Source organism: Parambassis ranga, chromosome 19 (genome assembly GCF_900634625.1).
Source record: "Parambassis ranga chromosome 19, fParRan2.1, whole genome shotgun sequence".
NCBI classification, from domain to species: domain Eukaryota; kingdom Metazoa; phylum Chordata; class Actinopteri; family Ambassidae; genus Parambassis; species Parambassis ranga.
Genome location: NC_041039.1, coordinates 5,171,967 through 5,199,099, shown reverse-complemented (window position 1 = coordinate 5,199,099; position 27,133 = coordinate 5,171,967). Strand labels below are relative to the sequence as shown.

The 27,133-nt window shown below is 40.5% G+C and overlaps 1 protein-coding gene across 5 annotated transcripts in view; it reads right to left on the bottom strand.

Moving 5' to 3' along the window:
* The window catches only part of baiap2b (BAR/IMD domain containing adaptor protein 2b), a 62,350-nt gene that overhangs the window by 12,870 nt on the left and 22,347 nt on the right, over nt 1–27,133 (bottom strand). For all 5 annotated transcript variants that reach the window (XM_028430779.1, XM_028430782.1, XM_028430783.1 and 2 more), the window contains exons 3-11: nt 25,516–25,602; nt 13,057–13,118; nt 11,867–11,938; nt 11,202–11,339; nt 4,630–4,782; nt 2,053–2,289; nt 1,199–1,403; nt 196–397; nt 26–106 (exon numbers count right to left, since the gene is read on the bottom strand). In XM_028430779.1, the coding sequence (XP_028286580.1) occupies nt 26–106; nt 196–397; nt 1,199–1,403; nt 2,053–2,289; nt 4,630–4,782; nt 11,202–11,339; nt 11,867–11,938; nt 13,057–13,118; nt 25,516–25,602 (1,237 nt within the window). The remainder of the gene's footprint in view (nt 1–25; nt 107–195; nt 398–1,198; nt 1,404–2,052; nt 2,290–4,629; nt 4,783–11,201; nt 11,340–11,866; nt 11,939–13,056; nt 13,119–25,515; nt 25,603–27,133) is intronic.

The following is a 27,133-nucleotide window of genomic DNA, read 5'->3' as shown; positions in this document are numbered from 1 at the left end:
GCAAAAGTTAAATCACTGCTCTTACTTGTGCACTCGAAGTTGCCTCATGGAGTCCCCGTCGTTGTCAGCGATCACCCTTGTGTAAGAGAAGGGAAACCATCCACGCCTGGAAGGTTAGAACCACACGTTAGCAACACAAACTCAAAAATTAGTGACGTTAAAACTTTATTTGCAGTGGCAATATGTGGCACCCACATCCTCGTCTTTTCGTTCTCTCCGTAGTGCCAGCCGTCGCGGGCCTCGGGGACCAGCAGGGTTATCACGTCGCCCTCTGAGAAGCTGAGCAAGGTGCTGTTGTCGCCGGCGGCGTGGGAAAAGATCGCCTGGACACGGGTTCTTCCATTTCTCTCCAGACCAGCTGCCATGGAGCTGGAGCGGGGAAGTGTGCGGGTCTCTGCTGGTATGGGTAAAGAAAAAGAAGACATCAATATCTTTATTTTTTTTTTCCAGTACAACTGAGAACACAACAATTCCTCCATGTATTTTTGCTGGAAACAGCAAAAACAAGAGATTAACTAGATGCAGTCTTACTAAACTGCATTGTCCTGTACAGGGTCACAGGCAGGGTCAAAGGTTGTGAAGGCAGGGCACACTCCGGGCAGGTCGCCAAGTCTATTCCAGGGCTAACTTAGACAGACATACAACCACTTATGTGTCTCCAATTAACCTAATATGCACATCTATGGTACGTTGGACGCAGGTTCCGGGAGAATGTGCATAAACACTGCACCACCACGCTGCCCATTTTTGTATCCATTTGACATTTTTAATATGACATCTCATCTTTTCCCACTTGCTCTGGCTTTTTTCATCCATCCAGCTCTGTTTCTATATTTGAGCTGCAACAATATATCTAGCTACTATATTGAAGAACTTCTCAACAAGCCTTGAAATATCATATAGGCTTTTTAAAGTTGTTATGATTGGCAAAGTGTTGTCTTTCTACACATTTAAGTGATAGAATTCCATCAATTAAACTATGGCTAAATATTTAGCTGCTAGATGTTTTACTCCTAGGAAAGGTTAGCTTAACTGCTTAAAGACCCAATATGCCCAAAAGACCCCAAAAAGGACATTCTTAATACATGCTCTCATCAACATATTTTCCAATATGAGAATATAACTCATATATATGCTACATTAAACACCTTAAAACAATGCACGTGTGTGGACATTAGCACACAGCTTGTGTCCTTACTCAGTGTGGTCTTGTTCTTAGCTGGTGCGACCTTGCGCACAGGCAGGGTGTTGGAGTAGACCTCCCCTCCGTGCCTCTGAGTCTGAGGCGAGGCTTTGATCTGGGCGACCTTGCCTTCCATCCACTGCTGGTAGTCTTCTCCTCCATGGGCGCCAGCTGTGCCATTCATCACCGTCATCCCACCATCAACACCTGCCATCAGCCTCTGAGGGGAAAAAAAACAACATAAAAATTGCATGCTAGCAATTAAAAAGCTCACCCAAAGCTCTTACATAACATCCTGCACCTCATCAATGATAATGAAGGATATCTGGATGTGGGTCATAAGATGCAGAATAATGAAATGCTATATTTGAATACATTCTGGATTTAAGATTAACATATGGAATAATTTAGAGACTGCGGCAGAATTTAAACTTCTACATTATCAGGGGACATAATAATGCCACTAAATCTGCTCTGCAGATATTAATGAGATTCTCCAGCCAAAGCGAGGCAGTGTTTCTTGTAAATCTTGAAAGAGGCAGGGTGTGTAAGAGCCAGAGGATGTAGGGAATTCAAGCCTCTGTTGTGGAACAAGCTAATAACAACAGTTTGCTAATGAATTCACTTGCATTCACTTTTCTCAAAGGATTCATCCAGCCACCATCTGGGGTCAACACCACTTCAAACACTCCAAGTGTCTCATTAGACACCATTTACCTGGTTGTGCAAGCATGTTCATGAAATTGATGTTTAAAACCTTGAAAGCGGCTACATAATATGCTAAGGTTGAAGATAAGATTGAGAAACGCTTCTTATAAATGGGTATAAGTGGGATTACTACTGGATTTAAAGGTAGGAGAGGAACTAACCTGCTGTCCCATGCCCCCGCTGGCTCTGAAGGCTGCCAGCTCTGGAGGCACCGGCAAGGGTTTAGCACCAGGGATGGGCTCAGAAATGGGCATGCCGGGGTGATGAGCACCGGGAGGCAGGGTGCCCACCGCACCGCTCATCTGTTGGGCCAGAAACATGGCGCGATCTGGCAGTTTGTTGGGTTCGGCACATGCCTGCTGCCACACTGGGATCTTCTGAGATAAAAGCTCCTTTCCCTGAAGGACACAGAGATGAGGGAGGGTTAAAAAAATGGAAGCTGGACATATGTTAAATAAAAATATGAAGAGCAATGAGAAATATGAATCCTCTTCATGGATGCTCTCAGCTGATGCATGAAGGACCATTTCCTACATTCATTATACAGTAGGGGAGTTACATAAGGATACATCTCATTTACATTCATCATCAGCATGTATGACAGGGAGTCCTGAATCCATGAATAAACAAAGCCACCGAATGAGGGCGAGAAAGTATTTTAACTGGGCCAGGCTGGTGTGGAGGATAAACACAGTGTGGTGCCAAGGTTGTCTGGCCCTGCTGAGTGCATGTGGGCCGGAGCTTCAAGTGTCAATGTGTGGGTGGAATGATGAAATAAAATAAACACATAACCACGAAAGAAAGCAAAAACAAATTCATAACAATAACAAAGTGATGTTGTTATATGTTACAGAGAAACTGTGATAGCATTGAGATCACTAAGAACTGAAGTGAATAATATCTGGTTATCTGGTTGCGGTGGCACCTGTCAGTGCTGCTTTTTGTACCTGGCTGTGAACATATTTCTCCTGTAGTTGGTCATTTTAACATGGGGGTCTAAGGCCCCATTCACACTGGGAAAATCAATCCAGCTACAGTGGGATTTGGGCCGTACCCGGATATATCCGGATAGTTTTTTTCTGACTCTGAACAACACAAATCCGTATATATCCGGATTAATTTCAATCCACCTCTCGAAGTTGGAACCTCTCAAAGGACACATGCGCACACGCGGCCCTGAACGGACTCTGAATTTTCCGAGGTGCCGCCTAACGGTTTGGAGGACAACAAAGAAGCCGGGTTAACCTGGATTGAGCACGGACATGTGTGTGATAGCCAGAATTGAAAATAAGTCTGCTTCACACTGGCTTCGCGCTGGCTTTAAGTCTGAGCCCTGGAGGTGGGCGCTTGATGGGGAGTGAAGGCTGGAAATGGCGGTCCAGTGCAGGGTTGCATAGCTGCCGACCAGTTAGGGCATGCAGGACACGAATACACCAAATAATGGGCATATAACAGGGTACCACCCACTGGTGGTGTGTAGGCTGTCATAACTCTTTAATTCTTTCCTTTCTGCTCATCAACAACAACAACAAAAGCTTTCAGAGAGATTTGCCAATTTGTAAATCTATGCAGGAAGTAGAAACAACAAAACCATTAAATGGACTGCTCATACACACAATTATGACTTGAGTCCTTTGGATATGTTAAGGCACTCCTTCTTTTCTATGAAGTTGCTTTTTTCCTGTTATAAACATATTTAGCTTTTCTTCCAAATGTTTTATTCAAGCACCTCAAACTCAAAAGACAGTCTTTTAACAAACTAGTTAAAGAAAAGTTGTCACCCAAAGAGAAAACTGAAATAGGTTCCAAATCATCCAAGACTAATTTAATCTGTTTCCGCTGTTGCATCATCACATCAGCAGTTTGTGTTCTGTGCTTCCTCCCTCTGTCTATCAATCACTCACTGAGACACTTTCACACCCCCACACAGTGATTCTGAACCAAGTGTTCTTGCAGAAGTAGGTCATTCTCTCTCACACAGCCTCCCCCTACTCACCCCTCCTTTCTTTACACATCAAGACGGAATTCAATGTATCAGTTTGTTGGATAATACAGAATTCCTGATTGGCTGATGATATACCTAAGGACAGTTGACTGGTATATCTGGCTTTTTGCTAACTGTTGCTACACTAGCATGAGCTAAAACAGGACAGGTTTTGGACAGTAAAGGCCTTCATAGGCCTTCATTCTTATGTTCGGCGTTTGACGATGTTTCCGGTAATTCATAGCGATGGACGTTGCAATCGGTGGGGTGTCACCGGAGGACAGGTTGCAGTCTGACACTGTTGTTTTAGGCAGAAAGAGTGGTCAGTGGTTAAGTAAAGATCATGATTAAGCGTTACAAAAGCAGCACAAACTCATGACATGAAACACATTTTATATCGATGAAGGTTTCCTTCTGCTGCCGCCATTTTCACCTACCATGGGTACAGGTCCCGCCCTGAACAACAGAGATCTTGTTGGAAATCCCTAATATAATCATGTGTCAAACAGTAATAAATGATCATTTCCAAGGATTTATGTGGTGAGAATGGGCTGTCTATCAGTTGTAAGACCTTATAAGATGATAACAATGCATGATCAGGATCTTCAGTAAGACCGTAGACTAAACCCTGCAAAGTTCTCTAGCTATTGTAGTAATTGTAGCATCTCTGTCACAGTAGGGACTTGGCATTACATTGATATCGGCCCAACCTTACATTAGCAGGTCAAGAAAAGGTGGTCCTCCTTATTCTTACCTTGCCATGGTAGGCGGTGCTGTTTTTAGCAACGGCACACTGACGGTCCACCAGGAAACAATACCTCCTCCTCTCTTCAGACAGGGCATTCTTGTAGCCTTCGGCTATGTAGTTATCCAGCTCGCCCTGCTTATTGCTGATGGCCTCGACGAACTGAGAAGAAGAAAGAAAAAAAAATACATGGCAGGGTTAAAAGGTAAAATGATGACTTGACGTTAAATGATCTATCCATAAAGTAAAGAGGGTGACTCAACCATTTAACAAGCACAGATTTGAGGAAAACAACAGGCAGACTGTTTGATGCATCGGCAGATGCATAATCATGACATAAAAAAAAATCAGACAAATTGCGCTTTCATGTGCCATCTTGAAAATAAAATGTCACAGAACATCAGACCTGAAAGCCATGAATTACAGAAAAAGGTAGTCAAACCCGTCAGGCTGTCCGATCTATTATGTGATCACGGTGTTCTATACGTACTCGATCACCCTCTAAGAACCCTCTTCTATCAGGGAACAGGGACACATCCTCTTCACCCAACCACTTGTTTCACATCAGAGAACACCTTGATGCACATAAACAGCAACGTCATGTGAACTTAACCCACAGGTGCACTTATATAACTTGAAAGCATTTGAAGATTCTCACGGTGTCAGATAATGTGAAACTGCATTCATACAAGGAGCCAGACAGCACTGAGCTCCTGTATGAGGTGTTAATGACCATTGGCTGTTTGCAGAGAAAGTTACCAGCCTACGCACTGCAGTGTGCGACTGTCTGCTCAAGTTAACACTGGCTGAAAGGAGCATAGATGTACAAAAAAGAGATGATTTTAAAGTGAGAGTTAAGTTACCTGACACTGTGCTATAATCACCATCGCACATTAAGCAACACCAGACAAGGCTAATAAGGCTAATGCATGCATTCATTAATAAATATTTCTGATTCATCTAAACATGAGACTTTAGGGCATATAAGGGCATATTTGAATCACCAGATGAAGCAAGCAGGCAAACTGCGCTATACTGATGAGAACAGCTTAACTGAGAGTTTCAAATTTCAAGTCAATCAATAAAATGAACTTTATCTTAAAGAGATTAACTTGCAAAACTGTACATGAAGTCCATGTGAAATGTGAAATCAGTGAAATCTAACCATGACACTGAGATTTAATTAAAAGATCATAAATGGGGGACAAAATATCGGTTAGGGTTTGATGTGAAGTCTTCACGGACATCACTGATTTGAGGATGATCTTACAGGCTTTTTATAAGCGTTTGAGAAAACCGGCAGAGCAACTTTTTCGTCCAAAAAAAGGGAATCGTAATAGGTTAATCGTTAGCATTGTAATGTACGACACCTGTCAGGTATGGTAGCTATAAAAGCATGTGTGTCTAAAAAATGATGAGTTCAATCCAGCATTGGATTGTCTCTCTAATGAGTCTTAAAGCCCAGGATTGACTGGGATGATGAGACTACGGCTACACACACTGCCGGTAATTAGTCTCATCCTCTCACTATTCAATACAAACAGATAAGGGAAAAAACACGTAATTAAATATAAAAAGAGGTGGAGAGCAGTCATGATATGCAAACAATGACTATACTTTACTGTGACAAAAGATTAGAAAGAATACATTTGTGTTATGACAAACACAAGTGATGATTTTGTTATATGAGCATAAAAATAAGAATGTAAATTGAAGCCATTATAAACACAGAAAAATTATTATTATTTCTAGACTTTCATATACTCCTCCACACAGAGAAGCCACAGTGTGACACAATCGAAACCGAACCTTTGAACTCTGTCTCCGATAAAAATCAAGACAGGTTACAGGATCTGCCTAAATATGGTCATTCTGCAATAGAGTACAGTTTGCAAGAAGTGCACTTCAAGTGGGCGAACAATAGCTGAACATGCACCCACACTGGAGTATTACATGGCGACAAGCTAAAGTGGCAGTGAGCAGAGGAAGAGGAAGGTCACTTATGAATCATACAAATGGGGTAGCGGTAGCCTTTAGGTATCAGATTCAGACCAGCATGTGAGGATGCTGTCCAGATCCAGATTGATGGACAGCCTGCTCTTTCTTCTCCCAACCCGATTATGTTCTTTGTATTCTATATGTACAGGTACAGAATGTCAAATTCCTCACTGAGAAGTTCACCTTGTGCTCAGACACAACTACAAATAAGTTGTTAAACCTGTCTCTGTCACCTCAAGCGGTTAGGTCTTCCTGTCCTTGGACCAGGTGTGTACTCACAGGAAGTGCTAATAGGGAAGGATATAAGGTCACACAAGCTATGTTGGGAACCACATTATTTCAGCTGATGGAATCCTGTTGTGTTTTACCTTAACACTGATGGTATACGACATTAATAAAGCTGGGTGTAGCTCAACAGATCCCTGTAGAATCCATATGCATTATGTACATTTATTCACTACTTTTCCATTATTCATGCAGATTCGGTGCGTCAGGCACTGCAGCACATGTTGTGGTCGCACTCAGATATGAAGCCCTAATTAGATTCCTCTTTCTTTCATGCTACTGCCAATCAGCCACTCATAGCCTGAAGCTTTTTCTTTAAACAAAATATAAGTCCGCTAAATATAAATCTGCTCCTGGTTTTTTTGCTGACAGCGAGCACAATCAGCATTTCAGGCATGAAGCTTGGAGGGAGAGAGAGAGCGAGAGCCTGTCCAGTATTTATTATACTTATTTAAAAACTATTTGACAGTTTTTTTTCTTTGAATTAAATGAACCTTAATATGTGTGCAAATTTATCCATATGTCAAATACCTACCTGGACTGCTCAAAAGAGGTTTTAGGATTCGCCTCCAAATTGAGGAACCACTTGAAAGGAAAGAATGCAAAAAAGGCCTAAAATGAATAACAGATTAACCCGGCCCTATCAGCTTCAAACAGTGGAGTTCAGGAAGAAATAGATTTTGAGCGGATGCAGTACACACATGCAGCAAGCACCTCATTTTTTAAATGAAACTTTGGATGCTACACAAAGCCAGAGTCTGGCTGCCAGGGTTTTTTTTACTGCGCATTCATCAGATTCTCTGAAAATGCATGAAATTTGTCATTCTCAATTCAATTCAACACATACTGGAAGCGTGTGATTTTGGTCAGATGAAACAAACAAAACTAGAGCTCTTTGGGTCACAGAGATGTGGGAAATATCTGAAAAAGCATGACATGGCTAAAAAAACGTTTGTCTTACTTTCAACATGTTGGCTAAAAGAAATTCTTTTAAAGCAGCCATCTAAGGTGTGTTTACACATACAGCGACACAGCGAGATCATTACTCACTGGCAAGCTGGCTGCGAGTTTCTGTTTTCAGTAATTCAGTGCAAGTCAGTCAGTTTGTGCTCCTCTCATTCCATGCCATCAAGCAGCCATCCATTAAAAATGTGTCAGGAACTGGAAACAGAATGCAGGTAGAGAGAGTTTTTCGCAAGACAGGTAATTCGCACTTTCTCTTCATCCCTCACGGTCCTCTCCTCATGATATGATGGTAATTGTGTTACTATTCTGCACTCATGCAATTAAATGTTACCATCAGTTGCAATGCTGCTTCCCGTTGAGAGATGTCTCATTAAAAAGTGTCCACAGTCCCCACAGAAAAAGGTCTGTCTTACACCGTGACAAGAAAAACTTTTGGCTTCCTAAACCATATTGATCTTTAAGCCTATTGTCTCTCTAGTGCCAATAAGACTCAATCAAGCTTTGAACTAATGTAAATCACTATCATTAAATGCTGTTTTATATTAGCTATAGTCTTAGTATTATAGTATAGTATAGTCTTAATATTAACATCAGTCATAAACAGAGGGAGCAAGGGGCAACATTTAATCAAGACTTGGACAGTGAGGGGAAAGCAGGAAGTCATGCTTTAGTGGTCTAGAAGCAAATGAGCAAACTCTCTGCCCCTAATTTCCCTGGTACACTGCATATACAAGCATAACCGTACATGCAGTGCTCAAAAGATCATTCAAAAGGCAGAACTGTTCTTGCACCGATCCCGTTGAGGGCCCTTGTCATGCACGATAGGAGTCTGGCTACCTGCGTGGTCATGGTAGGAAGTCTATGTCCAAAATTTGACAGAAGGTATGGGGATTGACATATTGATATAACGTGAGCCTGGGGCTAATCACCATGACAACCAAAAATGGCGGGAATGGTTATCCTTACAAAATGTGATAAATGTTATGAATTTGTATGTTTTAAGACAAATTCTAAACTTTCCCTTAAGCCCTTACTTTGGTTTTAAATGTGTGACCCTAACCACAAATAAAGACAAAATTTAGTCACAGGTGAAAGCACCCTGTGTCAGGAGGACTTGAAACCCAGGCTCCCATCCATCCTCAGCCCTTCAAGCATGACTTTGGTTCTACTGGTCTTATGATTGGATGACAACAGGCAATACGATCATACTTTCTGTTCAGCATAAACGTGACCAGTGCAGTTGTGTTGCAGCTTTAAGAAGAATGAAAAATAACCTTATGTCTGGTGGAAACAAAATCACACATGCACACTCTGCTGTTCTCTGGTTTTGGACTGTGGAGTTCCTCTGGAGAGATGAAACACAGGGCGGGAAAAGAAGAAGCCTCTCAGCTGAGACGGGAGCTTTCACACCCGTTAAGCCATTAAAGCCCAGAGGAACTGCAGGATTTAGGCCTGAATGTTCCAGTGCTGCTGTTCCTCACTCTGTAGCTCCGTGTATCGATTTTTTTTTTTTTTTGAACGACTGGCCTGGCTGCACCTTTTCACGCTCCAGCAGCCATCCATCCCAACACCACTAACAATTACACAATAATTACCTCCCCTGCAGCTCCTACAGAGCAGTGTGTGGGGCGACTGCTGTAACCTCTGGAAGTGCTACACAATTAACCCTTAAACCCTCTGTGTTTGCTCCGCACTGTGATGATGTGGTACAACCCGTGCATTTACTTTATCATTTGATCATGCATGATAAAACTTAAATACCAAAATTAACAAAGAAATATATATATATATATATATATATATATATATATATATATATATATATATATATATATATATATATATATATATATATATATACATTTTTGTTAATGTTTTAGCCTAGTAATGAGCATACAGGTCTATAAATAAGTTGCCTGTTGGGATTTTTTTGAGTGGAATGGCACGTTTGAAAAATGATTTTAGTTGACCACTGCCACCCATTTGTATTTAAGGACAGTAAGTTTTGCCACATCATCAGTAGTGAGCTGAACTTGGTGCTGCTGTTATATATATGTTATATGTTGTTATATATATATATATATATATATATATATAACATATATAACAGCAGCACCAAGTTCAGCTCACTACTGATGATGTGGCAAAACTTACTGTCCTTAAATACAAATCATTTAAAGATGAATGATAAGAACACAAAATATATCTTAAAGAACATCGTTTCCACAGTCAAACATGGTGGCGGTATAATGCCGTAGCAGCTTGAACCGGGAATCTTGTCATAGCAGAAGGAATCCTAAATATGAATATTTTGAAAAAAAAAATACTTTCTTTCATAACTCTCTCTATATCCCCATTCTCCATCGGCAAACAAAATCATAACAGCAGCAAACGGCAGCATCTCCTTGATGCAGGTTGTGTAAGAGGGATCCACCCACCATGTGTCACCACAACACCTACACATGGGTGCACAGAGACTTGCACTGTCTAATCACGCCTCCACTCAAGCAGTTACCTGAACACGAAGAGAAATGGGCCTCTTTCTACCCCTTCACCTGCCCTACATATCATAAACAAATATTATGTAAGGCTGATAGGTGCAGCGAATAACGAGACAGATTAAAAAGTCAAAGTTATGGGAGCACTTTGGCAAAAATATTTATCATCACATATATCATATTTTGGATTTTCCTCATTAGTTCATGATAATTTTCTTGTTATTATTTAAATAATTGAACTGTGATTTGATTAAATTCAATAACAAAAAGACTCTAAAGTGTTTGGCACAGTGAGTAACCTTTGCAATCTCTCTTTATCTCACTGTGAAGAGCACCACACTGTGCGTGCTTAGGCCAAAGAGGGGGGGCTCCATCCCATTCAGCTCAGCACGTCCTATTCCATCAGAAAAGGCAGCAGTGGTGGATTACGAGACGCACTGAAGCTCAAATCCCATCAGGAGGATGGAAAAGCATCTAAGAGCCAACTGAGGAGTCAGCATGAGTTCACTAAAAGTCTGCGTTGGTGATCCTAATTCTGACTTCGCTGAAATAAAGATGGAGTGAATTAGAAGAGACAAATCTCTAGAGGCTTACTGGCAGGTGCACCACATCACATTGGCCTGAAGCCAAGCAGGATCACATTTACTTGGTTTTATTGTAGTCATGTTATTTTATACAGCCGCCTCGCAAGCTTGCCATAAGAATATCAACGTGCCACAGCGCCCGGTGCTTTTATTGCTCATTGATCCGCCGAAGAGGCTCAAAAGTGCTGGATCTGCACACAATTACTGTCATGAACACACACACAACACTAACACACACACACAGACTGACCTGCATCTCTTTGTCTCCATACTTGGAGGGGTGCTTGCTGCCTTGGCTCTTCCTGCGCAGCTTCTTCAGCTCTGCCTGGCATTTCTCCAAACTCTCCCCTTTGCTCTTGTGCTCCATCTGGTACTTCTTCAGCGCAGCCTGAGGGGGGCAGCATAAAGTCAGCAGGGGCACAGAAATGCTTGAACACAGATCATATTTTAAACCGATGTGCATGTGTATCAGTGCTTCTTTTACAGAATGGTGAATGATGCATTTTGTTTTAGTAAATTAGAATTCTGGCCACTAAACACTATAATTTTCTCTAAACCAATGCTTTTATCAGTGAGTAGTACACTTCTATTGCACACTGCAATAGAAGTGGAGGAGAGTTGTGTTTTATTTATGCACATGGTGAGCCACATAGAGTGTTATATAAAAAAAATCTGAGCCTGAATGTCCTCAAGATTGTGTTAACTGAAATCATAAACAAAGAAATTAAATCTGCTGAATGCTAAAAACAATCATTTTGTTCAATGGATGACAAACACATAAAGGAGTTATGTGTAATTAGCGCTACATCCGAGAAACGTTTCACTTCCTTCTTCTACTAATTAATTAAACTGTTAGTACTTTTTTTTCAAACCCAAATAATGAGCTAAAAACAGGCAGAAAGAAGAAAATCTCACATTCAGGTAGCGTGCATCCAGTTCCACCTTCTTCTCCAGCTCTGTGAGCAGCTCGTTGTGGAAAGACTTCAGCTGCGAGACACACACACACAACAAACCTCAAAAACAAAAAATACGCTTAACCTCAAGTAGCTGCAACCACAGCACATATTTATTTATATTATATATTATTTCTGAACTGGAATGCAACGTCTGTTTCAGTGTTGTGGTGAAAGAACGACACAGAGGGATGCATTTGTGTTGTCTTAGGCGATGTCACACCCAAAGGAATATGAGGGATGTCAAGCATGTACAGTCTACATACAGCACTCTCACTACAAACACAGTGTGAAACAGAAGTGATGACTGTTTATGTACATAATAGAACACGATCAACAATACTGTCATAAACATAAAGGCGATGGATGGATGGATGGATAGATAGATGTGTGCATATATATACACACATATATACATATATATATATATACACACACACACATATATACATATATACATATATATACATATATACACATATATACATATATACACATGCATATATATAGATATATATATATATATACATATATATACATTGAGAGATTTTTCTTGCATCTATGGACAAATAGATATCTATAACAATGAGCATATAGATATGATATATAGATTTATATCTCACTATTTTATTATTTATTTTATCACATATGACGTATTTTAGTTATACCCTGGGTGATGGCCTGTTTTGTTGAACTAGCATTAGCAACCTTTTTTTTAGGGGAAAAAGGAATTATGCAGGAATTAAATCAGAGAATCATTTTCATTTGCAGAACCAAAGCTGCTCCGTGCCTAATTTAGGACAACGTTGCCATATTTTTGTGTCTTTCACACCTATTATCCAGGAAAACAAAGACATAATGTACAACTTAATTTTAAACATAATTTGAAGGTTGAAACCAAGATACTCCTCGCATCTACTGGCCAATTTACTCTTTGGTGTGCATAATTACAGATTGAAAACATCTTATTTGAATCAAGCAGAGGGTCAGTAAACAAAGTGAATCCGCTGCACACTGTGCCTTGCAGAGTATTAAATATTAAAATACATCATGTAGTGCAGGGACTCATAAGCATTAGGCTCACAATCTGCTTGGCTTCCAACCTATGGCTTAATAAGTTCTGATTTTTAGCAAACACCACTGCATGCTCACCATCTCTTCAAGCTGGATCTGGATCTGTCTGTGCACTTCAGCCATCTGAAACAACACCTCCCCTGCAGGGAGAAGACAAAGGAGAGAGGAAAGACGATAAACGATAAAAAAAAGAGGAAGGGGAAGACAAGAGAGAGACAGATATTAAATCTTTCCAAAGTCTGTCTGAGATACATACATCATCGTGCAAGAAAATTATTTAAAAAAAAAAAAACAATCATGCAGCCACACAGAACAGATGAGAGACATATGTTGCCAAGGCAATGGACAGGATGAAAGCAGACAAAACAAAAAATAAAATAAATTAAAAAAAATGACAAAAATATGCAGCAGACATAATGAATGAAAAACCAAAAGAGTTGCTCAAGAAACCTACTGAATGTTTAAAACCAAATACTCTAAATTATTATTCAAGACCTTACATCACTACTGCTAATAAACACACAAAAACGTCATGATAAAAGAAAATCTTTCATTTTTTTTTATTGTTGTACTACAACATAACAGGGGAGGGGTTAAAAAAAGCAGCAAAAACAGCAGAGAGAAAATATATATATATATATATATAAAATAATAATAATAACCATGATGAGTCATGCAGCCAGAGAGGTGCGTGTTGTTTTAAAGATACCTACATGCTGCCTCTTCTGAATATGCAATGCGTTAAAAAAACAAAAACAAAAAACAATACAATAAAAAAATACGAACAAAAAATTTCTAGTTTGAGCAGAAGAACAGAAGGGGATAGAGACCTGAGAGAGACAGTGACAGATCAAAACTACCCCAGGAAAAATGAGACACAATCAGACAACAGGTTTTCACATAGAAAAAAAAAACACTACTCATCTATAATAGCAGAAACAGACACTGGATTTGTCATATTGATGTGAATAAGACCATTTACATTTGTAACATATATATTGATCACTGCATTGATATGTATATCAAGTATCCGTCAAGCATATTTTACACTAAACTTGTATCTTAATATTATTGTACTTATCATTGCATCAATAACAACTTACATACAATCTAATTTATGAATATTTCAGCCTAAAATGTATGCATGCTCTAAAATATACATCAGGATATAATATTCAAGTTGCCCACAAGTAACATATCCTACAGCAGCAGCAGCTGCAGCAGCAAAACCGAGCCCAATTTATTCTAAATGAGTGCACTAATATACATTAATGGCAGTCATCTGGCTCCTGCATAATGCATGCTGACATCAGATTAATGCAGCTGCAGCGCTGACTGGGAGGAAAACCTGAGCTAGCGAAGGAGTGAGCGGGCAGGTGTTTGTGGTCCTGCAGACACCAGACAGTGGACAGTAAAAGAGGGGACACTGGAGGGGTGGGCTGGATTAATGGGCTTATATGGAAGTGCTGCGGTCATGCATATGAGACTCAGTTGGAGTTGAAGGGATTTAGGAAAGGTTAGAGAAGAGAGGTGGATGGGGGGGCAAAGGTGGGGAGCAAATAACTGTATGTTTACTTATGTATACACAGAGTCCAGTTATTATTGTTGTTGTTGAAGGGCTATTCTATAACAATAATAATAATAACAACAACAACAATAACAATAATAATACTTTTAAAAATTAATAAATAAAATAAAATAAATCTGCTGTTTAACCTTCCACTGAGACATCAAACATGGGGGGGGGGGCGCACACACACACACACACACACACACACACACACACACACACACAGAGAAACACTCTCATCCAACACGCCACCTGACTCTGCTGTGGCCCCCTTCACCCTTCCACCCATCTGCCTATGCGGGATGCATTGACAGGCTTGTAAAAGTGTTTGACTGCTGCTGGATATGGTATTCGGGCCAGCGGAGGCAGATAAATGCATGGACATGTACTGTACTTTCAAACTCTCCTTTGATTCTTGGAATCAAAGGAGAGGCACCCAACACACACACACACACCCATCCCATCCATTAATAAACAGTCCCAGGCCATCGACAAAGCCACAGAAACTTATCGAGATGACACCGACTGGCAACAAAAGAGGCAACAAAAGTTTTAAAGTGTTATTAACTCTATTATTTGCTTTCAGAAAGCAATCTACGACACTAACTTATACATACAGTAGTCCTAATTGACCTTACTCCCGACACCATTCAGTTACTATACAAAATAAAAGAGACATACTCTATCTTCAGCCTGCTCCCTTACTCCAATTCAAAACCACACAGCTGGCAATGATATATAGTATTATATAGTATCATAATATTAATGGTACTCCACACCTTGTGTTTATCTATATACTAATTAAGGTCATTCTTCATTGACCCCTTAGGGGAACCGTCTTCTCTCTCTTGTTCTTGCAGGTCAGACTTCAGCTCCTGTGTTTGAATCACTTCACACTTCAATTAGAATTAGAGGTCACCACGCCAACAGCTGCCACAGCCAATAAAATACACTGCTTTGATTTGTTTATGCGTCCAAGAGTAGTTCTGGTTGATTAAAAGTTGGGTCTTTACGTTTATAGTTTGTGCCATCATATCAAATGAAGTAATGAATCATGACAAAGTTTGTCCAATCGTCTGACAGTTTCGTGACCAATCTTTCTAAAGTCCACAAAATAAGAGTTCATAAGAAGCGGTTTTCACGATAGCCAACGGGTCTTTTAGTGTGGGTCCATTCCACGTAATTTTATCACCTGGAAGATCCCCAAATTCCTGGATGTTCTTGTTTCATTGCTCCCATTTAATCCAAAAATCTCTCCACGTTTGCATTGTGAAATATTGGAATTCTACCAGCCACAAGTAAGCTGCTTAACGTTAATCAGAGCAGATTTCAATATGTGAGGCTTAAAGGGGGAAAAAAACATATTGTTGTTCGCACTCTGTGTGCACAGGTCTGGATCAATTAAAAAACACACAATTGCTCTTTGTTAACAAAAAGCAAAACTAAAAAAGTCCTATTAGTCCATTATAAATTATTTTTATTAGTAGTAATAAAATATTTGTAAATTGTTTTATTTATTTTTAAAATGTATTATTTTCTATTTATTTTAATTTAAAACAATAAAAAATTTAATTTAATTTTAATTTAATTTAAATTAAATTAAATTCTAAATCTCTTATTCCCTCTTAGTCTGAGATCGAATGCAACTGTATATTAATGGAAGCACCAATCAATGTTTTTATGCATTTTGTCTAGTAAACTAGTGAAATAACCCAGTTAAACGAAAACAGTGTGTTGTATTGTTTTGTTTAATACTCCCAAGATCCACGAGTCTCAAGATTCAGAGGTTTAAAGCACACGTGGGAAGAAAATGAGAGCTTCCAAAAAAACAGCTCACAGAGCATAATAACTTGTGCTTCAGCACTGACAAAGTAGAGTAAAGTTCATTCCAACTACCAAACCACATTTGGTCAGTGTTTATGAATGCATGCAGTATAAGCAGTTCTGACTGCAGGGTGGGAACAAGCCCATTATTTCCAGTGGAGTCAACCCAAGGGCAGCGTTAACATCTGGGTTTATTATATCAGCATCTGCTGGGTTTGACAGAGGGAGACAGAGGAAGAAGGAGTGAGCCGCAGTTAATGGCCATATGAAGGAAGGTGTTTTATGCAATGTGCATCTCTGCAGGGACTGTATTATAGAGGCCTGAAAGCAAACAAGCAGCTTCTAATCCCCCAGAAAGCTGCAGTGGAGAGAGTACAAGGTGCTGCAGGGAGATTTGTCCTCCTCAAAGCTCCATGATTGACACAGTTATTGTTGTACTCGTCTGGGTCTTTAATTTTACTAAATACTGGCTGCATCTGTGTGCGCATAACCAACTCAGAGGACACATGCACACATTTTCCTCAGAAGTAGATACAATGCCTTTTTAGGATTTACATTTTAAGCATCCTGTGTGACTACAAAGTAATAACGTGTTTTTGTTGCAGCAGCAGCAGTTCAACATTTTGCATATCTGGGGTCCAAGATGAAAACATAATTCTCCTTTGTACCGGCGGTAAACTCAAACCTTTAAGCTAACATGTTGTCAACGTGTTCCTATAATACAATACTCATATTCAGATGTTAGCATCTCACTGATTTATGAGACTTTTCTATTGGATTATTGCAAAATAAAAGCTACATAACAAATAGTCCAGAATTAAAGAGATTATGCTAGTTTATAAACAACCTACTCTATAACATCTCAGTCGCTATGGTTACTTCCAAATAAACATAGCACGTATAACCCAATAAGCCAATAGCCTTATTTAGCTTGTTAGCTGCTGCCTTGTGTTAATGCTGCATTTACGGATTTATCTGGTGTTGTAGCAAAAAATATGACTATGTTAAGTGTTATCCGACGTCATCCCATCATGGGACATGATACAGCTGCAACAGTCCTTTCAAGGAGGTAGCCTGAGAGTGGTGGGAATACATGCAACACTGCAGATTTCAAGAGATTCAAGAGTAAAAGGTTCAAGTCCCTCTGACAGCATGAGCTGTTTTGTTTTCACCAACGGTTAAGTTGAATTTGGGATAAACAATTACTGGTTAAGGTTAGGCATTAAAAAAGAGGTTAGAGGGTAAGAGGTTAGGTAAAGGTCATCTTAATGCACAGATTTCTAACAATAAACATGTTTTAGAAGAAAAACCGATTTCATTACACAGTCGCCACTTTTTGGCCCTGCCCCAATGAACACGTAGAAATGCGTGTCACCTCACATCTGAGCTCTGCTTGATGTCTTTACCACCACCGCACTCCGAAAAAGAAAAATAGATCCTTTTCAAAAGGCATCAAGCTACCGTAGATCGATCTAAATGACTAGCCATACATAATCATTACACGGTGGCTGATGGGGTTGCTAAATGAAGACTGATTATTTGAGACAGAAGATGCAAGGTGGTAGGGATGGATAAATGGAATGAGGGGAGAGACAGAGATACAACCTGATAGCTTTTGATGCTTTGACAAGCCCACACGGAGCAGATCAATGCAATTCCAGTTTTCTTTATGTCATCTATCACCTTGTCATGGTTCCGTCTCTGTGGAGTTAGCGATAGAAAGCAAAATCAAGCTTACAAACATCTCCCACTAAAAAAAAAAGAGGCCATTGTTTTAAAAGGCAAGACAGCTTCACACTACAGCTTGGTGACAATAAGTTAATAATGAGCTGACAAGTGCCAATATATGTTTGGAAACTGGTAATCCATCAAGAAACGGCCCTGCACAAAAAAAAGACTAATGTGCATAAAGACTGTGTCTGTATGCTAATTTAATACTGCAGTGCCTCAGAACAGAGCCTGTATACTTCACATTATTATAAGCATCATTAAGTCACCATTTGGCTGAATCTCAACATCAAGGACAATGCGACACATCAAGGACATTTTATAGAGTCCAACACGTTATTAAAGCCACATTACAACCCATTTACATTCATTAGCTAAATTAAACACAGCGCAATCCCTCGCTGATCCCTCTTTTTCCCCCCCGACTTGACAAGCAATCTGAAAGACGTGCGGCTTACAGCTTCCTGATGAATGGGATGCTGTGTAGACAGGTGTTGTGAGGATGGTATAACGAATGGCAGCTAGTGTGTGTGTGTGGGGTGATCAAAGTGCAGGAGCTCCAGTTTGCATGCCGTGTTGACAGCTAGGTTTTGATTTGACCAGAGACCATCTGAAGGCAGCTAATGAGCCGGGGACACATCGCTCTCTCTGTCTTTGCCTTCATCTATCTCTCTTATGCGTCTCTTGTTTCTTCCTTGTCGTTCACCACCAAGGGGTGACTCAAGGACAAGGACTTGCTAAAAGAAACAAGTAAGGGTAGCGCAGTGGTTTGGTCTCTTGGGTTTTGCTAATAGAGAGTACGCACGTGACATCACGGGATGCGGACGTTGCATCCACTGAGTAGTAAAACACTCGAACGGTAGCAGCGTTGTGTTAAAAACTGAGGTCAAAAACACAATAAAGGAGAAGACTTGGTTTATTTTGTTATGTAGTCCTTAGGCTTTACTTCCTGGATTTTCCCAGCATTAATATCAGGTGCATTTAAATGTCAGGAAACCTGATTCCACATGTCAGAGTTCATAGACTACTGATTATTATGAGGATCACCGTCAAAGTCCAACTGCCTACTCTACAGCTTCCCCTACTGAAGGCAGCCATGTTCTTTTGACACTAGATCTGAATCAGGTGGAAATTTCCAGGAGGAAAGGGGTGTCAATAATTATGGCGGGGAGGATGATAAAACAATCTGTCTGATAACACCACCACTGCTTCTATTGCTGCTTTCTACTAACCCTGATTTCTTTCTTGTTTCACAGACAATACAAACAGCAGCAAGGCCAACTACTACACTTTTTTAAAAACAGGATCACAATGATTCTGGATCCGAGCTGTGAGACAGCAGTGGGGAGGGACAGAAACGTTGCTCTCGCTGCAATTTCCCTCCATGCAGCATGAACGCTGGCTGAATTCAGATTGGGGTTGAAGCTCAGGGGAAATTCTGCTTGTGCTGGCTCAGACAAATAAGGGTTACAGCGAGGTCAGTGGTTTTCCTTTTAAAATGAGCGCTGCAATATTTTGACGACAGTGTAAAGAATTTCCCTAAGAGATGCTCAGTCACTTAACAATTCAACAGTCCATCATCTGAGAATTTCCACATTCAAAGGGCCTTATTATTGCTTTCATCTTGTTTTCTTTACCTCTGCCGCCAGGAGCAAGTGCTCATATTTCAGCTCTTCTGCTGCAACCCAACCTTGCAGGCTGAGAGGTGATTCAAGCCACTTCTCCTTCAAAAGATTATTAAGTGATTATTAAGAAAAGTGGGGCAAATATGACATAATACAATTCAGATACAATTAATGAAATGTTGTCTTTTTGAAACATTAGAATCATAATTCCCCCTGTCGTTGCCTAATGGAGTCTACACTGAGCCTCATTGCAGATTGTGAAAGCTTGCTATGCTTACATCGAACGATGTGCCTTGAAGGCCCTTTTCATGTGGCTAAGAATTAATCAACCAAAGGGTAATTGTTTCCCAGACCTCAAATTTGGTCATCTAAATTAACCCCAAATTGTTTTAATGAGATGGATGTTATGCCACAGTGTGTTTAAGCCTGTGGCGATAGGAATATATGAGAGAAGAAGGATGAGAATCAGACTAATGGGCACCAAACGTGAACGTCAAAAACACATTGTTAATTTGCTCAAGGTTATACAATGATAGTGTGTAGTCTACTAAGCAGGGTAAGGAGATACAAGTTTATCAAAGAGTTTTCAAGTTACACGAACTGCTGTGATCAAGAGGTTCAAAGAGAGAGAACAGAACAAGACTGACAGAGAAACATGTGGAAGGTTCTGGAAAGAAAACTAGTGAGAGATGTGTCTAAAGAGCCGAGACCAACTGCAGAGACACTAGTGAAGGATTTAACCAAGTCTGGACTTGAAGAGTCAGAGAAGACAGTCACTAGAGTCCTGCACAGGAATGGACTGTCAGGTTGAAGACCAAGCAGAAAAGAAACCTCCAAGCCAGACTGAAGTATGCTAGAGACAACCTGGAGACAGATTACACAGACTGGAAGTGTCTCATTTGATCAGATGAAATGAAACTAGAGCTCTTTGGTCACAGAGATGTCGCCTTTGTTTGAAGAAAGAAAGGAGAGCTGTATATCCCAAAGAACACGGTTCATACAGTCAAACACGGTGGTGGTAGTACGCATATGGAACTGGGTGGTCATTTCCTCTTTCAACATAACAACCCAAAGCATGCATCTCTTTTAGTGAAGAACCACTTCCAGGAGAGGTAAGTGATCATTACAAAATGCGTGCACAAAGCCCACACTCCAAAGATATTCTGAGTCCATGCAAGGAGACCATCAAATCTAGGGAAGCATGAAAGATTTGCCAAAGAAGAATGTGCTAGGATTCCTCAGGACCTCAAGCTAAAGCAAACTATGTTTGAAAATCTTCACATTTCCTGGCAGCTGAAAGGACAGAGGATGTGACAGGTATAAACCATATAAACCTACAATACAGCAGGTTTGGATGATGACTTTACTATTCATTAAAGCAAAGCCAAAGCTTTTCTTCATGCCTGTGCTTCCTTCTTTTTTGCCAGAGAACAGACCTGAGCAAATACCACCTCTGCCCAAATTTGCATTTGAACACTGGGGCCCTTATTTGGTCAGAGAGTGGAACCGGAACTGCAGGAGCTGCTTTTTTCTTTTTTTTTTCCCCCACAAGTATGCCCATATTTAGTATACGGAAGAAAGATAATGCCGTTCTCTGCCGTACTGACATCACAGACAAACCATTTTTGGGCTGTGGATGGAGAAACGCAACGCCGTCTCTCCTCCTTCAGAGCGGCTCCAGTCGAGGCCGTTTCATTCAATCTATTTTTAGAAACGTGTGCAGAGTCGGCGTGTTCTCCCAGGGCTGCCTGAGCTCCCACATCAATGCGGGGGCGTTCGCAGACTAACACACACACACACACAGAGCTGTAGTGAAAAAGGAGAGGATGAGTAGGATGACACTCCTTTCTGCAGTTATGGAGTATCTTGTCTCTCCACACGGGGAGTTGTAAAACAGAGTAAACTCTGACAGCATCATGCAGTTTGAGTGAGGCATCATTTCCTCTTCCTGTGCTGGGACTCAGGGCTGTGTCTGTGTGGTGTCAGCTGTGCAAAGTGGTAAACACCACAGTTCTCTATAAATGAGTGTCCCCATGAGGAGAAGTGAGTCAGTTTATTTTGGGCTACACAAGTGGATAATAATCATGCAATATTTCTTTCTTTTTTTATAATAAATTACTCAGCTCGAGTACCGCCTGCTCTGGCATGTGAGGGTACATCCACAATATGTGTGTATTTCAGGCATGTGTGGTGACGGCCAAATCTGCCATTATACCGTTTTGTCTCGTCTCTCCTGCAGTTTCCAAAGAGACCCACAGAGGAATCTTAAATATGCAGTTATGTGGTGCAGGTGGCTGAAATGTTGTAAATGTGTGAGTTTAATGATCTTTTCCAATCTAAACATGGCTGGATCTGTGTATTGTTTCTTTGGTCCATACAAGTCATGTTTTACCTAAAACTAAAAACACCAAAATGTTTCAGTTTGTCCTGATCTTGTTTGGTGTGTGTGTGTGTAGGTGGATGTTGGGAGGAGTGAGGGTCTCTGTCACTATCATATCTTTGAAGTATTCAGAGGTTTTACTGCATTAAAGTGAGCTCAGAGGAATTTTTTGATGCACGTTTATACTAGGTGTTATGGTTAGCCAAAAAGAACAAAGATAAGTTCAATGTTTTAGTAATTATTTATGAGCTTTGATAAAACATGTAGAAAAATAACTTTGATTACTGAACTTCCATTACTTTGTATTATCATAACATGTTTTATATTTTTATAATTAACAATAAACCTCAGATGTCACATCATACTGTATTATTCATTATTTAAACCATGCCAACATTCCTTTAGAGGTGACAATATTGTGTAATTTTTAGATCTCTATTTGTAAAATCCAATATTTTGGCCATTTTTTGCTCTCTATATCTGTGTCCATATATTACTGATAATGGCAATAATTATAGTAAAAGTACAGCGGGTGGACGTGCGTGTTTGTGAGTTTCACATAGGAACAGATGATGTACATACCTATACAAATATGTTTAATATGTTCACATGCTGCAGGGAAAACAAATTTACAACTTTAGTTCAAAAATTATACTGCACTTTGAATGATGTTCTATGATCAACCTTTGGGCTAACTAACATTAATTTAATGATCATTGTAAGCTCATTTATCAACAGTTCATTTCGTCTCTGGCCCTCATGATGCTCCCCCATCCCCACCCCCACCATCAAGCTCACTTTTTGTCAACTCTTCCTTTTCCTTATTTCACCCTGTCACATGCGGCTCCACATCCGCAGTCTGCGTGCTAATGCCATTAGCCGCTGTTCATCCTAATGCTCTGATTAATTACATTGTTTCAGCGAGTACAGTCGGAGGTGGCAGAGCCTTTTCTGCCAGAATTCACTCGAAGAGTTCAAGCAGTTTAAAGTCCCAGGCTGTTATTTCGGCTCCGCCGCGCCCAGACATTTTCCCCCTCAACAAAACCCAATTAAATGAACAATTACAAGTTGGCCGATTTTACAAATCTGTCTTCAGTCCTCATCAATTATGAAGTGGCGAGGTAAAGCCCTGGGTGAGTGATTATCCCTGACAAACACTCACACTCACACACACTCCCTTATCTGTGACTCTGTGGCCGTTTGGCAGTGTCACATGTGCAGAGGGATGGGAAATTTACTTCAAACGTTAACATTTGTGCATGCACACACAAATGTTATCTTCTAATTAATAAGCCAGCATAACGTTTTCTTCACATTGTGTCAGAACAATGGTGTTACTTCTGACCTCTTCCAGGGCAACAGAATTTCATTTTTTTTTTTAACAAACCCCCACAGCTTCTCATTACAAAGTAACAGGCTTCATAACAGGTCATTGGCGCTGCATATGAATTTTTAAACCTTCTGGTTTATGTAAATTTAAATATATGCAACAACATTGATGATAGAATAAGTCTTCCTAAAAACTCCTCTATCAATAATAAATAAATAATAAATGTCATCTACATACTTCACACAGTCATCCTACAAGGCTACAGTCATGTTCAAAAGTTAGTACGCCCTCTTTCAATTCTATGTTATGTGTGTAAAAACATAATACAAATCATCTGATTATAGTGGATCATCAGTCCTCCACCACCATGCTTGACAGTGTGTATGAGGTGTTTCTGCCAAAATGCTATGTTTGTATTTGCCTAATACTAAGACCATATTTGATCAGATGATTTTTATGTTTCCCACACACAACATAGAATTAAAAGTGTGTGTGTGTGTGGGGGGGGGGGCGGCGCAGGGGTTACAGTTGTCACTCTCACCAACAGGCAATTTAGTGAGGCGGTGAGGCTCACCACAAGTGATGGAATATACTAAGGCACCCACCCCACCTCCACTACTCCACCCCACCTCCCCTACCTCCCCTTCAGACTGCACAGACCACAGATGCTCTGAGCACCACTGATACGTGGAGACGGCATCAATCCATTCTGCTCAGCCTAGTCTGTCATTTCAACTGGAGGCGGAGGCAGAGGGAGGTTCTGCTGAGTTAAAGGGTTGCTGAGTCATGGTAAGGCTGCTAGAAAAAGAAAAGAAACACACAACAGACAAAAGACTACAGAAGCACAGTCATGTAGGATGGAGAACACTAAAGGCAAAGCAAACAAGGTGATCGAAATGGAGTGGACAGATGGACGATGATAAGGAGTTTTCACATCATTTTTATATGCATTTTTCAAAACATTAGTGTTGCTAACATGCATTTTTTTTATTTTGGAACCTTTTTTTAAGAAATTCGACAATATAAAAACCAATTTTTAGAATATATTCAGAGGCCAACTAATTCAAGCCAAAATAAAAATCATGAAACCAAATTACCTTTTATTTTTTTCGTTTTTTGAGAATTATTCATCCATTAAACTGCATCATGTAATGTCTTTGTACCAAAGAAAAAAAAAACAAAATGGAAACTGAAAAAGGTGAATATAGCTAGCACACAATCTCAGCTGGGTATTTACTCAGAAAGACATGGGGAAGAAACATGAAATGATGAAGCTCCAGGAGAAGTGCGAGGAAGCACTGAAAAGGTCTCCCCATGAATAATGAATGCAGCTTTTATATCCTCCACACTCGCCTCACCTCAGATATCCCTGTTTTACCCTCTCTCTCTCTCGTCACTATCTCCTCATCCCTCATGCCTCTCCTCTGCTGCTTCAACCCACGTCTGCTATCTTAAGTCACATCAGTAAAGGAACGGAGAAGTGATCTAGGGCAGGCTAACGCAGGCTCATCACACTCCCAGGCATGTGACTGCGTCAACAAATGTCTTACTTCATGCTGATGTTCCTACCTTTTGTTTCTGCTTGTTCTCGCCCATGCCAGTTGTGACTAATGTTAAGTTTATAATGAACAGAACCAGGGCTGATCCAACTGAAACCAGACAACACGATGTGGGAGAGCTAACCGAAAGGACCTTTTATTACCAAAGTAAATATACTGAGGGCTTATTCTGAACAGAGAGCAAAATCCACCTCACCACGTATGCTCTTGTGAATATCAAATTTGAGACTGTATTAACTTTTTTTTTTATTCTATTCCTGAATGTGAGGGAAACAAGGGATTAGTCAAATGGGCATGATGTGACAATCACAGGGAATTAATTATTCTAAAACCTAAATATGCTTCTAAGCTGCAATCTCTAAAAGCAAAAAAAAAAAAAAAAAATAGGTTAACTGGGACTAAGTGTGTATGTCCCGTTTCAGGTTGTTCATCAGCTGCTTCTGCTCTCCATCGATCTCCTTGTGCAACCTCCCCCCTCCACCCGGTTCATGGTTGCTACTACCGCTATTACAAGGACTCACCAAGATCCTTAGAGCCTTGACTTTCGCTGGCCATCTCGCCCATCCGCACCAGAGCGTCGAAGTAGCCCTTTGCAGCATATGTGACACCTGGAAACACGGAAGCAGTGGGCATCAGATCAATGGTGCCGAGTTGAAATGATGTCTTCTTCAGCTCTGCGACCATCCGCTACAAACCCTTCCCTTTTCCCCCACAGAGAGGTAAAGGCTGGGCATGGGAAATAAAGAGGCGGAAATGGAGACCAGGCAGGAAAAGAAAAAGCTCTATGGAGGCAACTACAGCAAACAGAGAAAGCTGTGGAGGCTAATCCAAAGGAGCTAAGAAAAAAGAAATGAAAGTCTGTCCCTAGCTTAAAACAGTAACAATATAGGCAAAATGTTTTTGCAATTTCGACTAAATCTCTAAAAATCCTAGAGAGCACCTCACGTCTTAACATACTTCCTGACAAAACCATCCATGACAATGACGTCAAGGCGCCCCACAATTCGAACACTGCACACCTACAGCCTTTAAAACAGGGACAAATGGTCAATGGTCTACCTAATACTTCGCATTTACCCTTTCGCACACACAAGCATGCACACAGACACACAAATGGCGCAACCACTGGGAGCAACTTAGGGTTAAAGCGTCTTGCCCAAGGACGCACCGGCATGCGGCCAGAGCGGGGGGATCGTACCACAGTTAGCAGGCAACAGCTTTAAAACCTGAGCCACAGATGCCCCAACGAGATGACCTCAAGCAGCAGCAATGGTGATTTAAAAGCCCGGGACTGACAGACACAGGACACATGTCCAGTCAGAAAATGCATATGGAATGCAAAGTTTGTTTTTGTTTTGTTTTTTTCTTTACAAGGCCACAAGCCCATGTAAAAGTATTCACATATCCACATGGAAAACAACGGAAATCTATTCTAAGCTCAAGTTCACATCTAGATGTTTGAAGTCCACAGAGACACTGAGCAAAGCCCCAATGCTATGCAAGTTATTGTTCTGAAAATAAGGATGCTGTCTGGCTTCCACTGTCTGTACACATAATTTGTTTTCATCAATAAGACCATGTTTAGTTGACTTCTGAAATAACTACCATAAAAGTGAGATTTAAAAAAAAGCCAGTAAATCTTTACACTCTTTGGTAAACTATGACAGAAAGACAAGGCGTGACCTTTTTTTCAGCTTTTTTTGAAGCCCTGATGGAGTCAAGCCTGGGTGGGATATAAGAGAGGATGGAGGTGAAGCTAGGCTTGCTGAGCGAGCAGTGCTAATGTAATTGAAATCCACAGAAAGCTCAGCTGGGAAGAGAGAGCAGGGCCCAGGTGACCACATGTCTGTCAGCTGAAAAGTGACGAGAGACGGGCGGAAGCGGGAGAAAAGAGGGCGGAAAAAGCGGCGAAAAAGTAAGAAGAAGATCTGCCTATAAAGAGGATTAGGACAGTGATATAAAGCAGAGAGAGCGTCATGAAACATAAACAAGAAGAAGTCAGCTGATTGGTGATGTGCGACATCTTTTAAGGAACAACATTAGTCAAATCTCCCTTTCACAGTTCTTAATAATTAGCACATGGATCACATGATCATTAGTCTAGACAAAAATTGGCTGTGTTCTGGACATTTTAACCAG